The 16,615-nt window shown below is 43.4% G+C and overlaps 1 protein-coding gene across 1 annotated transcript in view; it reads left to right on the top strand.

Moving 5' to 3' along the window:
- The window catches only part of LOC115083385 (lipoxygenase homology domain-containing protein 1-like), a 456,290-nt gene that overhangs the window by 53,369 nt on the left and 386,306 nt on the right, over window positions 1–16,615 (top strand). The window contains exon 3 of the mRNA XM_029587186.1: window positions 726–880. Within this exon, the coding sequence (XP_029443046.1) occupies window positions 726–880 (155 nt within the window). The remainder of the gene's footprint in view (window positions 1–725; window positions 881–16,615) is intronic.

Here is a 16,615-nt window from a genome sequence, read left to right on the forward strand (position 1 = left end):
ATATGCACGCTAGCAACATCATGTATAAAAGTAAACAAAAAAAAGGGTGCTCTGGGCCGGGTTTCTGCAGCATGGGCACAAGTTGATATTTTGTAAGTTGTACACATGCATACATTACCAACCTTGTACGCCTGCTTTAGCACCCGCTAATTGAGGTGCAGAAATGAAATCACACTTGCTTTTTGTCTGCAGTTTTTGGGTGGGAGATCTGGGCTAAGTGGTGGGGGTCAGGGGGAAAAGTGTGGGTGATCTGGTGGCAGTCGGCGAACGGGTCATTAATAGCATGCACACAAGTAAGTATTTTCATAAGCTGAGTATGGGATACTTACTGCCATGCATAAACTATGGTGAAAGCATGCATGTTACATTTATTTTGCAGATAAATATATGCATGTACTTTCGCTCTCTGCATTAAAAAAAATGTGTATGTACTGAAATATATAGGCACGTCCTCCCAGTAGTAGAGAGGAAATGAGAAAAGACGGAAGGAACAGCAATGGTACTGGAGCTATGCCACCTGCTCACCCATCCCGGACTGCATAGGCTGTGATTCTGTGTATAGAACGTGCAGCTAGCATTTATTATGGAGTGTTTTGATCACCCCTTGGGAACAGTGCTATGCAAATAAAGATTAAAATGGATTACAAAAGATGGAATTAAGCCCTCATTATACATTGTAATTGACTTGTACTGCAGTAATCTTTATATTCTTAAATCTCTCACAGTTAATAAATATATCGTATCTGTACACATTGGCGATCAGTGGGGAGCAGGAACTTTTGCAAATGTTTACTTGACTCTCTATGGAGAGCGAGGTGACACGGGAGCCAGGAAGCTGCAGAGGCCTCTGAGAAAGAAAGAAATATTTCAAAGAAATCAGGTAAGCCTGACAAAGCTAGTGCTTTTTATTCTTATGGTAGCAAAAGAATTTCAATGTTTTTAATGAATCCGACCATAAATGAGAACTTCAGTTATTTAGGGCTTTATACCTATAGCTAGACAGCGCTATCAACAACTAAAGCAAAGGAACCATTGGCAGTTTTCCCATGAAAGAAATAAGTGCAAACTATCTCATGGTGCTGCTCCCCACCAGCCAAGACTACAGGAATCATGCATGTATCTAATTGTAATGGGGGTCATTGCATAAAATGTTGAGTCTGGCACTGGTAAGGGCTGAGTACCAGTTTCTCAGAAGAGAGTTCAGAGGAAGCTTGGGTAGGATAGACAGTGTAGTGGATCTGGGCACAGAGGCAAGGGGCCATGCAAATGTCCTTAGATGGATAGGGATCTTTGTCACTGAGACACCCCTCTATGACCACCTCTGTCTGTTGTATTCTTCTTGCTGCTCTCCCCCAATCACCAGAAGAATGGACTCACTCCAATGCATATTCCAACAATCAGAACTTTTATTTTCTGGGAAATGCCAGCAGTCAGAGTATGAAATAAAGTATCAGAGAATCACTGATTAGATTGGGTACACAGCTAGGCTGAGATGATTACAAAGGATACCAGAAAGGTTAAAGGCATGAATGCTTCCACAGCTATGTACATTTAGCTCATTGGATCAAAGAACCATTTGCAAATGTTTTCTTCCCACTTCCCTATTCAACAGCTGAAAATTCTATTAATTAGATACTATTTATACAATTTTTATCATTTCTCACCCTGTATATTCCCCCTTCTCACAGAGAGGCCATGATACCCCAGCCCTACATCCAAGTCTACATCACCAAACATTTCAGTATCCACTACTCATTACACTGTATCTCTTTAACCATCAGGAAACTCTTTTCTCCCCAGAATCTCTTTCTCGCATCTTCCCTGGTGTCCAGGCTCTCACCTTTCTGAGTTTCTCTACTTCAAAGCTCTTTTCTCATAATAGACTTCTCCCCAGAACTCCACCTTCACTATTTGAGACTCAGGATGGGTCTCTGGTTGTCTCTCATTGAGAAGACACACTGCTCCTTGGCTGATTCCCTGTGAAGAGAACTACCTAATACTTTGTGCCTTTGCACCTATGGGGGAGAACCCCTGCAGGGCTGTCTCAAAGAGAGTGTGCTTCTGGCTGAACCCACTCCCTGGATGGGCTTCTTCTTCAATTCTCCTAATCCATGATGAAAACAACTGCCAAAATCTTATGTGCTCCTCTTTATAACTGGGTAACAATACTCCCTTTACAGGATCGTGGGTCCAACCTTCTTAAAGGACCAAATGCTCTTATAAATAAAACACTTTGTCACCATGACCATGCTTCAAATCAGGGTCACCATAAAGATCTTCCATATAATGTTTATTATGGATATTATACTTTCATGAACCATTTTTCTTTAGATAAGAAATACTCTAGTAGGAGTCAAGCAAACTCCCCTGCACAGAATTCTTCCTGTGTGATTTTTTTCTTTTAGTGACAGAGGAGACTCCTTGGTGGAGACCTGCACATTATGCTTTCCAAATTTAAAATGGGAATTTATGTAGTTTCCATGCCAAACTGTTTTAGGTTTTCTTCATTGGTTTCTCAGTATTTTTATAATTGATAAATATAATTCCATTGCTAGTGTCAAACACACAAAACAATGTATTTTGCTAAACTAGAGATGGCAAACTCCTGTCCTCAAATGCCGCAAACATGTCTGCAGTTTTCAGGATAGCCATGTTAGGGAGCGCTAGGAGAGCGGTCCCATTTCCAAGGGGATTGTGTGCCCTTGAGCCACGGCACGACCCCAGAGAACTCCAAGGCGGTACCGAGGCAGGCGAGACATGTCTGAGCCTGGGCTGAGACCAGGAAGCCAGACTCCCGCCGACCTGCACAGCCTCAGTGAGGCCAACCACACAAGGTTGGTCTCTGAGTGGTCCTCCGACTACTCTAAGCCCTTTCGGACCTGCCGCTGGGAACGGTAAAGGTGGCAGACCAGACAGACGGCAAAGGCGGATGAAGACTCTGAAACATGAAGACTCAGATGAGGAACTTGGAACGTGGAGACTCAGATGAGGAACTTGGAACATGGAGACTCTGAGCACTAGGAAGACTCAGACGAGGATTCAGGATCAAGTACTAGATAAGGCTGCGACACAGCGAACCCTACACAGCCCACCCATGGGACTGGTCACAGACCACACTTGTTGAAGGGAGTCAGACTCCAGGAGTAGAAGTGGAAGTTGAGACTGGAACATGTCGAAGATTCAGTAGAGGCCTACACCGGTGCGTGCCCTACACAGCTGCCCATGGCTGGTCACAGACCACGCTAGAGCGGAGCAGGTTCTGGCAGAGTCTTGGTCATGGACAGAGAAGCCACAAGGGAATCCGAGGGCTGGAACGAGATTCAGGACGGAGGACCAAGACGGGACTTGACTTCAAACAGGGAGATTCAAGACACAGGACCAAGACGGAACTTGGCTTCAGGTAGGTTGACCTTCCGGAGGCTTGTGCTGTGGACAAGGAGGCAGGCCTGTGCCACAAGGTGATGGAACATGATGGTGGCATGCCAAGAAAGGTGGATGAGGAGCCAGGGGTTCAGGACATCATAGTTGGATGATGGAATATCCGGAATATCAGGACTGGAACACAGAAAATCAGGACTGGATCACGGAACATGGAACATCAAGACATCAGCAGAGACCATGGAACGGAATAACGAGGGATCCCATGAAGAACAAGGAATGCCAGCAGGAGTGAAGACGAGAAGTTCTAGGGAGGACTAACCCCTTGCAAAGGCCAGGATGGAATGACTGCAGTGCCCTTAAATAGGGCTGAAGATCAGAAGATGCCCAGGGAGGAGTCCAGGTGGGGCCATGAGGGCTGGCCCTTTAAATCTGCAGAAGAGACATGGCCCTGCCCCCTAGGAAAAGTGGGCAGGCCCATGGACAGCGGTCATGCTGCTGCTGTGTCACTGGAAAGCAGAGCTGAAGCAGGAACTGGGCCGTGAAGCAGGCCCCAACATCAGAAGCGGTTCCAGTCATTATAGGAAGGACTGAGGGCGCTCCAGCCACCAGGAAAGACTGGGGACTGTGGCCTCTGGGCCGCAAAGATGGAGAGGTGTCGGCGGTGGCTCCAGCTGCATTGGAGACTCAAGTCCACGGCTCCTGCCGCAGGAAGGCCCAGCATCGGCAGCTCCTTCTGCGCAGGTAGGAGGCCTCCCGTGGCTCCAGCCGTGGGAGGAATCATAACAAGCAACATTATGCAAACTCCCTACTTCTTTGTTTAAATGTATGCAAATTTCTTTTAGAAATATTCATAGTGAATATACTGGGAACCAGATCCTTATTAGAACTCAGGGTTCTAACATCTGCCCTCCTTCATCGTTTGTTATTGGAATTTGTCAAGATAAAGTGATGCTTTCTTTCCCTGTTGTTGCTGTTTTTTTTGTTTCCAATGTAGAAATGACTTTTGTCATGCATTCTTATGGCTTTCTGGATTACTGGTGTGTTAATTTGCTGAATTCCATGTATGTTTTACTGCAATGGGAAGAATGAATTGCCTTATGTTATTGTCAGCTTGCCTCTGAGCAGCAGTTACCTGGGTAACTTTACTTAGAAATTCAATGCAACATTTCCGGGTAAGTGTTCTGCTGAATAGACCTGGCTAAATTACCTTGGCAAAGTTACCCAGGTTACTTAAGGACAAGGATGTTCCCAACCAGACTAACCTGGCTAAGTTTATCTGGGGAGCACTGAATGTTGGTGCTATCCGGGTAAGTTTTAGCCACATCCCAGAACACCACTCTATCTTATCTCTTTTAACCTGGGTAAATTTTAGTTAATTAATAATTTAGGTGGGCAAAATTTCACTAGTGAGATGGGAGGGAATTTGAAATCTTAAAAGTTACAGTAGCAAACTGTTTTAAGTATCGATCTTAAATAGCCTTTCCAACAATTCTCTGAATCATCTTGTTCTTTAGTATATGGTCAGCATTTGTATAGGACCTCTTTGGCATCTCATGTAAAAAGGAAAGAGAGCTGTAAAGTTATATGAACATTATTTTACCCATGAAACTACTAGTATTATACAATTTTGTTGCAGCATTCTAACTCTGCATCATGATTTTTAAGATTCAACAGATGCAGGAAGCATGTGTAATAGAGCTGGCAGGACATTTCCATTTAGCAGAAGAAGGACTGTTCTACATCTGCATGCACAGAACAGAGGCAGCAGTTCATTTACAAGATCAGAACTACCTACTTTTTCACAGCAGTCACAGAATGAATCAAGTAGGATGTGAGACTGTGAAAGGACATTGCCATTCTCAGAGGATATTGCTCCTTTCCTGCTGAATGCAGTTGCTATTGAACTTATTCACTATCACTGGGGGTAAAATGGTTCTTTTTGCTCTAGAGCAAGAGGTCACATTATGACACTCTGGAAGTGGTAAGGGTGGAGTAGACTCAAGCACAACATCAGAAAATGTTGCTTACTGAAAGTGTGGTAGATGTATGAAATGAACTCTCAGTGTAGATGATAGAGACAATAATAATGGAATTCAAAGAAAGCATGGAATAGGTGCATAGAATCCCTATTGATGAAGAAATGAGGAAAGATACAGAGATTGACTGAGGTCTGTGGTACTGCACCAGGATTGAAGTTGGGCAGATCAGATGGGCCTAATGGTCCTTATCTGCTGTCATATTCTATGGCGGCAGTAACAATAGCATTGCAAACAACCAGGGGATAAATGATAAGGAATAAACAAAGGACAGATAAAGGAATTGAGAACTAACATTCCTGCAAGATATAGGGCTACTGGGTTGGCACCAGAATGCTGAAACTCTTCAGAGACCAACCGGTCGGTGCTAGCAGGTTGATGCTGGCTGGGTGCTATCCAGCAGAGACATGGAGACATTGGAAATCAGGTGTTTGGACAACAGCCTCACTAAGGGCTTTTGTCCCCCCGTTTGGCCCCCCGTTTGGCGGGGGGCCAAACGGGGGGAGGGCCTGCACTAGCCGGCAGCGATCGCACGGTCACGGTGCGATCGCTGCCGGTTTCGCACCCAATAGCGCCACCATAGGAGGTGTAGCTATTGGGAGCGAAAGCTGACGCAAAAAGGCACTTACCTTTTCGCTGTCCGCGGTGTCAGCACAGAGTCGGCCCCAGTGACACCCCAACTCCTCCTCTTCCGGGGCCGACTCCACCCCCCCCTCCTGGTATCGCACGCGATAAGGGACTTTTCACGTGCGAAAGGTCCCTTATCGCGTGCGAGCGGTGTGGAAAATGAGGCCCTAAGTTTGAGATATGGGGGCTGCTGGATGATGGATTGAGCATGGGTTCTTATGTTGTCATCTATATCCAGTATGGTAAAGAACCAATGTGGAAGCAAGCTAACCTGTCATGGATAAGAAGCAATATCCTTCAAGCAGTAAAACGTCTTTAGCTGGTAGTGTGAATAGGGGTAACCGGGTATACTGGATGGGCCAATTAATCATTTTATCCCATCATCCACTATGTTACTGCATGTTACTAAGAAAGTACTCCAAACTCCTGGACTCTACCTAAGTGCAATACTTGATAACACAACTGCATTCAGGGAGAAGAAGCAGAACAGTTAGATGATAGATTAATCCAGTAGGCCATGCTATATGACCCATAACTTCAGATGGCATTCAGCCTGGAGTGTCTGAAAGAAAGAGAAGGATTATGCTCAGATGATACCCACCTCAGGCATATCAGATCCATCCTGGTGATGGCTGGAAGGAATCTGACAGCACTAATTGGGAGGGCAAGATCATATGAGCAGTCACCTCTATTAAAACCTAATAATGTTAGGGCAGCAACAGCACAATGACACAATTTGTGAGGGCCTCAAAGCTCTATGGAAAGTTGCAAATTCAAAGGCATCTGATTAGAATCAGTGAGTAGAAAGAAGCTATAGATGCTTTCATAGCACTTCATGCTGATGTCTTAGAATACCTGCTGCTGTCTCTGAACAGACAAACCACATCAATGATAGGAATAACCACTTCTGTGTGCTAGTTAACATATTCCAGTCAACTGACAACATCACCATGAGCCCCATTCACTAAACCTGCTCTGATTTCTTCCATTGTGTCTATTCTATTCATATAATCAGGAAAGGCTGTTTTAGCAGGCTGCAGTCCTCTGGTAGAAATGTTGCAGATGGACATCTAAATTGTAATGGGAAGATGCTGCCTCTTCCACATCCCTCATAGTTTCCCCCAATGCCTTCTTTAAGAGACTTATCCTTCAGATGCTGTAGCCTTGTCTTGCAGATCATGGGAGTAATCTGAGGCTAGAACACAGTACACATGCTGTGATGTGTTTGTGCACAATCATGTAGTAGCTAAGAACTTGTGAGATAGCTCTTATATTTATTTGTGACAGCATTATGCTTCTTCATTTTGAAATGTTCAACTATCTTAGAAGAGCTATTGTCCTTTGTGATAGTCATTTGCATTCTTTAAATAAATGCAGGTTTATTTTTTTTAATGCTGAAGTGAGTATTGGTATATTTTCCTTTTCTATAGAGAAGTGCAGAAAAATGTGTGTTATATCTCAGAGGCCTCTGGGAAATCTTTTACCATGTCATCTCTGATACATTTTCTTTATTTCTAAGCCTCAGTGCTTGTTGGCTGAGCTCTTTCAATAGCATACATAACACCTGATCCAAGAAGTCTTACAGGTAAGATACCCATGTAAATGTAACATATTAATAAAGCAAATTTTAAAAATCATTTACATGTGTAAATCCTATGGACAATTCAATGGCATATATTCTAGCAATTTTCAAAAGCCCACTATCATGAGAAAAAAGAGAACATAACAGCATTCAAGAAGACAGGCATTTCTTTATGATTAACTCATTTTATTGGCCTATGTGCGCATGGGAAATCAGTAAGGTACTGACTTCAAATTGACATGGCATATACAGGTTTTAAATATACTTTCTAACCAAGACTAATCGGAGAAAATTCTTTTTCACTCAACGCACAATAAAGCTCTGGAATTTGTTGCCAGATGACGTGGTTAGTGCAGTTAGTGTAGCTGTGTTCAAAAAATGTTTGGATAAGTTCTTGGAGAAGTCCATTAACTGCTATTAATCAAGTTTACTTAGGGAATAGCCACTGCTATTAATTGCATCAGTAGCATGGGATCTTCTTAGTGTTTGGGTAATTGCCAGGTTCTTGTGGCCTGGTTTTGGCCTCTGTTGGAAACAGGATGCTGGGCTTGATGGACCCTTGGTCTGACCCAGCATGGCAATTTCTTATGTTCTTACATGTTCTTAAGATAATCCATTAAGATGAGTAAGTTAATTAAAGCTGAAAGGATGAAGATATGCACATTCATAACCCCTCCCCCTCTTCTAGGAAGGTTAAATTAGCCTTGAAAACATCTTGGGGAGATTAGGTTCATGGCCTTCTTAATTATGCATTGGAAGTATTATTATTATTATATTATTGTTTTTATCTTGCACCAGGATCCCACTGTTTCTTAGGCCCCATAGTTGCAGAGGTATGAGTCAACAATATATTTTACCCTGACATTCTTTATTGAAAAAAGATTTAAACCATTTTAACCATTTCAGTCCCTCCTTTGGACCCAGAATAGAGGGATGTGATCTTTGACTAAGGAATTTCTATCATATGGTCACTCATTATGCTTAATTTACCAAACTCTTCAGCTATAGAAGTATTCTGGGGTACTGCAAGAGACATTGAGAACATTATTTTAGGGATACTACTTTTACATATCATTAACATAAATTGAACTAATACATACAAAATGAGAAGAATAAAATAACAGAAATAAGCATCATTAGTAACATTTGACCCCAGGTTCCCAATATTCTCCCTATGCCCAAAAAGTCCCAGGAGAGATTCTCAGTATCAGTGAAATGAGTTAAACATGATAGCAAAGAATCTATGACCTGCATGTGATTTCTAATGTTCCCATCATTATTAATATAGGAGCAGCAAGAAGAGATAATAAACTGACAGATCCCTCCTTTATCAGTGAGTAACATATCTAAAACAATACAATTATGTAGAACTACCTCTTTAAGAGACTTGATTTGTTGCATTAATCCTACAATTTTCATTGTCTCATTCACAATGACTTACACAGTGGCAGAATGATTTATATTTTCAAGTTAAAAAACCTCTAAACTAGGAAAAAATGTCCTCAAAATGTGATGAAAGGGGTCATCATTCAAAAGAAACTCAAGCAAGACCCTTCATTTTCTCCCAAAATTAAACTAGTTCTGATGATGCTTGCTCAGGGAAAACAAAGGGACAACATATCCAAAAGAAAATTGAGCAGGGGTATTAAATGAATCTTTACTGTGCCCCATGGTGAAAAAAACACAGTCCTTATGTGTTATAAACAGACAATCTGCTGTCATTATCTCTTACCTCAGAGGTGGCAAAGTAGATATTTGAAATGTTTCCTCCACTGGCAACAGGAAGGCGCAGCCCCATGTAGCCTTGTGCTTTGATGTAAGCCTTGGCAAGCAGGAACATGGGGGAAGGAATATATTCATCATGTGGTTTAGAGGTATAATTCCCAGTACATTTGAGGTTGAACGTGTCCCTTGGATTGGGGTTCTATCTTCCATAGGACACAACTAATGAATAGAATGTACTGAACTGTTCCCGCCACCAAATCACAATGAGGCATAGTCCTGTCAAAGTAAGGAGGATAAATGGGGCAGTTAAGGGAGTGGTCCCCACAGTTTGAGGGATGTGCTCCAGGAAGTGCCACCATTATATTGTCCAGCCAATACAAATTGACAGTCATGTTTAGTTCATGATCAAAGCATGCATGTAAAAAGTTCCATCATGTATATAAGAGGTATTTTACCAAACAGGATGGCTCATTCTTAGTCACTGTCATTATGTCAATACAGGTTGCCCAGAGTGTGGCATTCTCAGATTGAAAACACCAACCGGCCTGTTTAGTGTGCAAAGGCAGGGCATAAGGGCTAGAATGGGTGAGCAAAACAGCAGTAGGTACAAGATAGGTGTCTTGGTTGAGGATGGAGGATTCATTAAATGGAAATGGAGAAAATCCAGAGCTGTCCAACTTCAAATGGTAACATAGCCAACAATCGGAAAGGTTCAGAGACTCTTGTAATGCCTTTGTATAAGCCAGGTAAGCCTGGACATGTGGTGCCAGATATGGCCATGCTACCATAGAGTGCAGACAAATTAGAAGAAGAAACATGGGAAGTCATTAAGGTACTAACTTCAAACTGACATGGCATGTGGAGGTTTTACATACACTTTCTAACCAAGATATTCAATTAAGATAAGCAAGTTAATTAAAGTTGAAAGGGTGAAGATGTGCACATTCCTAAACTCCTCCTTCTGGGAAAGTTAAATTGCCTTGAAACATCTTGGGAGTGGTTAGGTTCACAGCCTTCCTTAATCATGCATCGGAAGTAATACACTTTTTTGTTCATATCTTGTATCAGGCTCTTGTTGTGTCTCGGACCCTACAGTTGCAGAACTTTGAGTCAACAATATATTTTACCCTGACATTGTTTATTGAAAAAGAATTTAAACCATTTTAACCATTTCACTTCTTACATGGGTAATGTTCATTTACACGTGTAAAACCCAGTTTTACGCGTGAGGAGCATGGAATTTGAATTAGATGTTCTGAAGGCAGGAGCTCTCTGTTTTCTGTCTGGGAAGGGTTTTTTGGTGTTTTGCCTTTTGAAGTCAGTTGGCTTGCCTGATTTATTCTTGCCTGTGTTTACTCTTTTGATCCATTTTAGAGACTTTTCCCTATAAGAGCCTGGGTACCCCTTCATAGAGGATTGGGGCATCCCTTGTAAGCTGATCAAGGGGTAGGGAAGATTCTGGCTATGTTCTATCACTCCTCCAGGGGATAGAACTGTCTGTGATCTGATCCAGAGGAGTTTCAACATTGAGTTATCTTTGTTAAGTAACTATCTCCTCATTTGGGGAGTCATGGAATCTTTTCTACCTTTCCTGTCTCTTGTTTTGCTTTTCTACCCTTTTGAATCAAAGTCTATTTTTGATCCACCTGAAGTTGAGTGCCCTTGGTCCTGGGGAATCAGTTTCCAATATATTGGGGAAGAGGAACCTTTCAGCTAGGAAGAGCCTGTGGAATGAAGATTTCAGTGGGATCCTGTCCTTTGCCAGAGGAAAAGAGCATTGAATAATTGTGTTTGCTGCTGACTCGTGTGTTCTGCACTTGAGAGGAGAGTGCCCACTGGTACTGTCTTAAGGAGATCTAACTATTTAAGAAGACTTCAGGAGAGGTATGAGAAATTGGGACTTAAGTTATGACAGATAATTGGGGATAAATGCTAACCATTCTACAGAGGGGAGAAGTATCTAACATAGCTGGGAGTTAAGAGAGGGATTGTACATTCTATGATCAGAATAACTGGAAAGGATAAGAAGGAGATCATGTATTAATCAGTGGTGTAGCCACGGGTGGGCCTGGGTGGGCAGGTGCCCACCCAACTTAGACCCAGGCCCACCCAACTGGCACCGGAACTGCAAGGCTGTCGCGGGATCCCATCCCCGCGACAGCGAACAAGAGAATCCACGCCTCGCGCGCCATCACTGCACACATGGGGAAGCGCTACTGCGGCCATATGGCCAACCGGTCTTCCTGTTCGGGGGGGGGGGAGCGGAAGCGCCGCGCGCAGGTTCCGCTTCCTCCCCCCAATGCAGGAAGATCAGCTGCCTCTCCTGCTGCCACCGGCCTCCTGCTATCTTCGGGCGTCGGGCCGATCTTCCTGCTTGGGGGGGGGGGGAGGGAGAAAGCGGACGTTGTGCGCTGCGCTTCCGCTCCCCCCCTCCCCGACAGGAAGTTCGGCGGGCAGTACGGCCCGACGCCCGAAGATAGCAGGAGGCCGGTGGCAGCAGGAGAGGCAGCTGATCTTCCTGCTTTGGGGGGAGGAAGCGGAAGCTGTGCACGTGCTTGAATGTGTATGTGTGGATGAGAATGGGAGTGTGTGTGGGTGAAAACTGGAGCCTGGGTGTGTATGTGGGTGAGAATGGAAGCTTGAATATGTGGGTGAATGGGAGCTCGAATGTGTGTATGTGTGGTTGAGAATGGGAGCCTGGGTTTGTGGGTGGGTGAGAATGGGAGCTTGAATGTGTGTATGTATGGGTGAGAATGAGAGCCTGGGTTTGTGTGGGTGGGTGAGAATGGAAGCTTGAATATGTGGATAAGAATGGGTGCTTGAATGTGTGTATGTGTGGGTGAGAATAGTACCTTAAATGTGTATATGTATGGATGAGAATGGGAGCTTGAATATGTGTGGGTGAGACTGGGAGCATGGGTTTGTGGGTGAGATTGGGAGTCTGGGTTTATGTGTGTGGGTGAGAATGGGTGCCTGGATGTGCGTCTGTGTGTGCATAAGAATATAAGCCTGGGGAGGGGTGAGAAAGTGAGAACTTGAATGTGAGCTTGTGGGGGGGTGGAGTATATGAGAGTGACAGCTTGAGTGTGTGAGAGGGAGTCTGTGAGAGAAAGCGTGTATGTGTGTGTGTGTGTGTGTGTGTGTGGAAGGGAAGAAGACAGTAATAGAAGAAAGACACTGAAAAGGAATTAGGAAATGAGCTATAAGGGAAAAAATGGGAAAAAGAGACCAGGACCAACTGATTAGAAAAATACAAAGATCAGACAACAAAGGTAAAAATATATATCTATATTTTGAGATGTTAGCAATTTAAATATAAGCAACACAACCGCTCTCTCAAAATTTATGGACAGGTAGGAGCCGTGTATAAAATCGTAATAATAAGAAGGCTAAAGTACCACAAATCACCGTGAATTATGTTTGTATCATTAAGTAAACCTCATACTTAGGCGAAGATGTGAATGCTATGCTGCATAATTTGGCATTATTTATCAGTAAAAAAACAACTAGTAGACCTGCATGCCTACAGCCCACCCATGTTAACCTTGTGCCCACCCAAAAAATCAATTCTGGCTACGCCACTGGTATTAATTAATTCACTTCCATTTAAATTCAAAGACTTTACTAGAACATAACATAAGAACATAGGATATGCCATACTGGGTCAGACCAAGTGTTCATGAAGCCCAGTATCCTGTCTCCAATTGGGGCCAATCCAAATCACAAGTACCTGGCAAGTATCCAAACATTAAACTGATCCCATGTTACTAATGCCGGCAACAAGCAGTGGTCTGAATGAGGTCACAAACTTATTAATCTTTCTTCTGCTTATTTATTTATTTATTTTATTGAAACCAATTTGAGTGCTGTAAATAATCTCCAGTCATCAAACCAACTATCTGTAAAAAAGTGATTTTTGAATGCCAGGACTGTGACTATTATTAGTTCTGTTTACAGAGAAGTTAAAAGGGCTTGTATAGAATTCAATGTAAAAGGGCCTTGAAGTTATGCTTCCCCCCCACAGGGAGTCCTGGAACTCAGATTTGTAAAGCTTTCAATGGAGAACTGAGAGCAGATAGGATCCATCTCTCTTCCTATGGCTCCTGGGCACAGTCTGAGGGATCCATCCCACTCAGGGGTTACATGATATTTCCTCATATACACTGTACATGGGTTTCTGCTCCTTTTGGCATCTACCCACTCATTGCTTCTAATCCTGATTTAAAGAGCACACTAGTACCTTAGTACATAGCAACCTAATTTTAGTATATGTTGCATGGCCTTTAGCATGTATGCTAACCTTTAGTGTATAGGCTCTCTTATATCCTATGAAGTAGGGCCAATTAAGTTTTGCAGACAGTATGCAAATGAGACAGTCATGATGTAAGTGCAGGCAAATATTTTTGCCTTCTTGCCCATATTTTACACAGATGCTACAGTTCATACATTCAGAGCATTTTTTACTGCCTTTTTCCATAGGGGACTGACATCAAAGCAATTTTGCACATCTGAAAATAGATAAAGAGAATCTTCTATATTTTATTGAGGTTGCTAATATACTCCATAGTTCAGAGTTGACCTCATCCCAAATGTCTCATTACACACTCATTATCATCCAGATCACCACTATTTGGTCTCCTGTGCAGCCGACACTCAGTCTTTGAATCACATTTTGTAAAATGTTCCTTCTTTCCCAAAGAGCTTTCTGCAAATCCTTCTTTCTGGCCAATGAATTGAATTTATGTATCCACCAAAATGGCTACTGAAAATTGTTCTCTGAAGATTTTATTCAGATTGCCATGGGTTTTTTTTTCATGCTAATTTTCTTTTTATATCCTCAAAACTGCTACAGTCAATAAATGTTCTATTTAGCCCATAGTGTTTGTGGCCATGCTCTGCTATATATTTGCCTTATGTTGAATTAAATAGGACCCTGAGAGTACATACTTCACTACTTAGCAATAAAGAACTCTTATCCAAATTGATGTTAGAATGGAGACACTATTTCATTGTCCATCAGGATAAAGGCACCTCTGAACAAGTAGTATGAGATGCTGCAAAGTCCCGATCAGACATTATATTATTTCCTATGACACTGCTATAAAGAAGAAGGTTAGATGAATACATGCTGAATCAGTGTGCACCTCTCCCAGCATATAAAAGTAATCATGCTGTGTATGTAATCATGCTGTGTATGTAATCATGCTGTGATGTTTTGCGTGTGTAAACCCATAAAATTGCTCTTTGTATCCCATGAGAAAATTATTTTTATTCTATTTCATTTTTAATTAAGACAAGATTTTTAGTGGATACTAAAAGAACATCATAAAAGATGGGTCAGAAATGTGGTCCTCATGGGATGCATTGCAACCCAGATAGGTTTTCAGGATTTCTACAATGAGATTATGCATGAGACCTGTTTGCAAACAATGGAGGCTGTGCAGGCACATAGATCTTGTGCATATTCATAGTGGCAGTCCTGAAAAACTGATTGGGTTGCTACCCTCAAGGACTGAGTTTGAGGACCCTTGCCCAAATGAAAAAATAATAATCATTAAATGTCCTGAAAATGTAGCACAAATGTTTTTGGTTTTTTTTTAATGACCGTGTGACAAATGCATAAACATAGAACATTTTATAGAGTGAAATATTTTATGCAAACAAGTGCAATATGCATTGTAATTATCTCAATGTTATTATTATTAACTGAGAAATAAAGAGACCAATCTTGTATGCTACTTTATACAAAAACAGGAACGTCTTAGGCTGATTCCAGCAATTAATGATATTCAAGATTACACTTTTGAGTATTATGTTCAATTCTGGCCATTGCACTTCAAAAAAAGATATAGCAGAATTAGAAAAAGTACAGAGAAGGGCAACAAAAACGATTATGATCAGCTCCATAATGAAGAAAGGTTGAACCATTTAGGGCAGTGGTTCCCAACCTATGGTTTGTGTACACCTAGGGGTCTGCCAGATCACAATAGGGGGTCCGCGGGAAGTGAGCACAGAGAGAAGAAAGCCCGCACCGCGAAAGAAGAGGACTGATAGGCTGCCAGCGTACCCCAGCCAGAAATGAATGAAGGAGGCAGAAGGAGGCCCATAGTAAGGACTGCAGCCTAGGCCCGAGCATAATGGTGGGGTCTCGGCAGAGGCCCAAAGCCAGGGCATCGGCCGAGACCCCTGACCCCCCCCCCAAAAAAAAAACAAAAACCCTTATCTGATCCATCAAGTATCTGCCGAAGTTTGGGTCCCAGTGTCAGGACTTGGCCTAGACCAGAGACCATACCCAGGCCCAACGCCACAACCTGACCCAGAGGCCAGGTCCCAATGCTAGGGCCTTGGTATAAACCAGGCCCAGGCCCTGGCCTGAAGCCATGACATGACCTGGATGCCAGGTGCTGACACCAAGGTCTCAGCCCAACACTGTGACCTGACCCAAAGGCTGGGTCCTGATGCTGGGGCTTTGGCTCGGACCCAGGCCCAATGCCATGATCCAACACTGAGGCCGGGTCCTGATGCCAGGACCTAGGCTGGGAGACTGGCCTGATGCCACAACATGACCCAGAGACCGGGTCCAAATGCGTGGGCCTTAGTCCAGGATCAGGCCCAGGCCTTGGAGCATAGGCCTGAGAGCTCCTTTTAAGGCGTTCTCTTCTTTCTTCACTTGCAAGCACAATGACAACGTCCAGTGAGGTTGCGCTGGTGTTAATTAACTCTGCAGCATTCACCCCAGTATATAGCACCATTTTGATGTTTGGCATTTATACAATTGCCATACATCAAAATGGTGCCATATGCTGGGATGAATGCGCCAGAGTTAATTAACTCCAACTCAACCCCACTGGATGCTGTTATTGTGCTTGCAAGAAAGGAAGGAAGAGGACACATGAACAAGAGCTTTCAGGCCAGTACTCTGACCCTCGGATAAGGCCCAGGAATCAGACCCAGCCTCTTGGCCAAGGCCCCACAATCGGGTTTGAGTTCTGGCCTAGGCCCCGGTGTCGGGATCTGGCATCAGGATCTGGTTGCAGTGTTGGGTCTGGGCCCAGGCCCTGGCCAAGCCAAAGTCTTGGCATCGGAATCCAGCCTCCAGGCTGGGTCACGGTGTCGGGCCTGGGTCTGAGTTCGAACCTAGGCTGAGGCTGAGGCTTTGTACCTAGGTCTAGGACAAAGACTAAGCCTTGCATAGGCCAAGGCCGTGGCGATCTACCATGGCCTCAGCTTATGCAAATCTGAGCCAGTGGATCTCCACCAGACC

Source organism: Rhinatrema bivittatum, chromosome 2, assembly GCF_901001135.1.
Source record: "Rhinatrema bivittatum chromosome 2, aRhiBiv1.1, whole genome shotgun sequence".
Taxonomy (NCBI): domain Eukaryota; kingdom Metazoa; phylum Chordata; class Amphibia; order Gymnophiona; family Rhinatrematidae; genus Rhinatrema; species Rhinatrema bivittatum.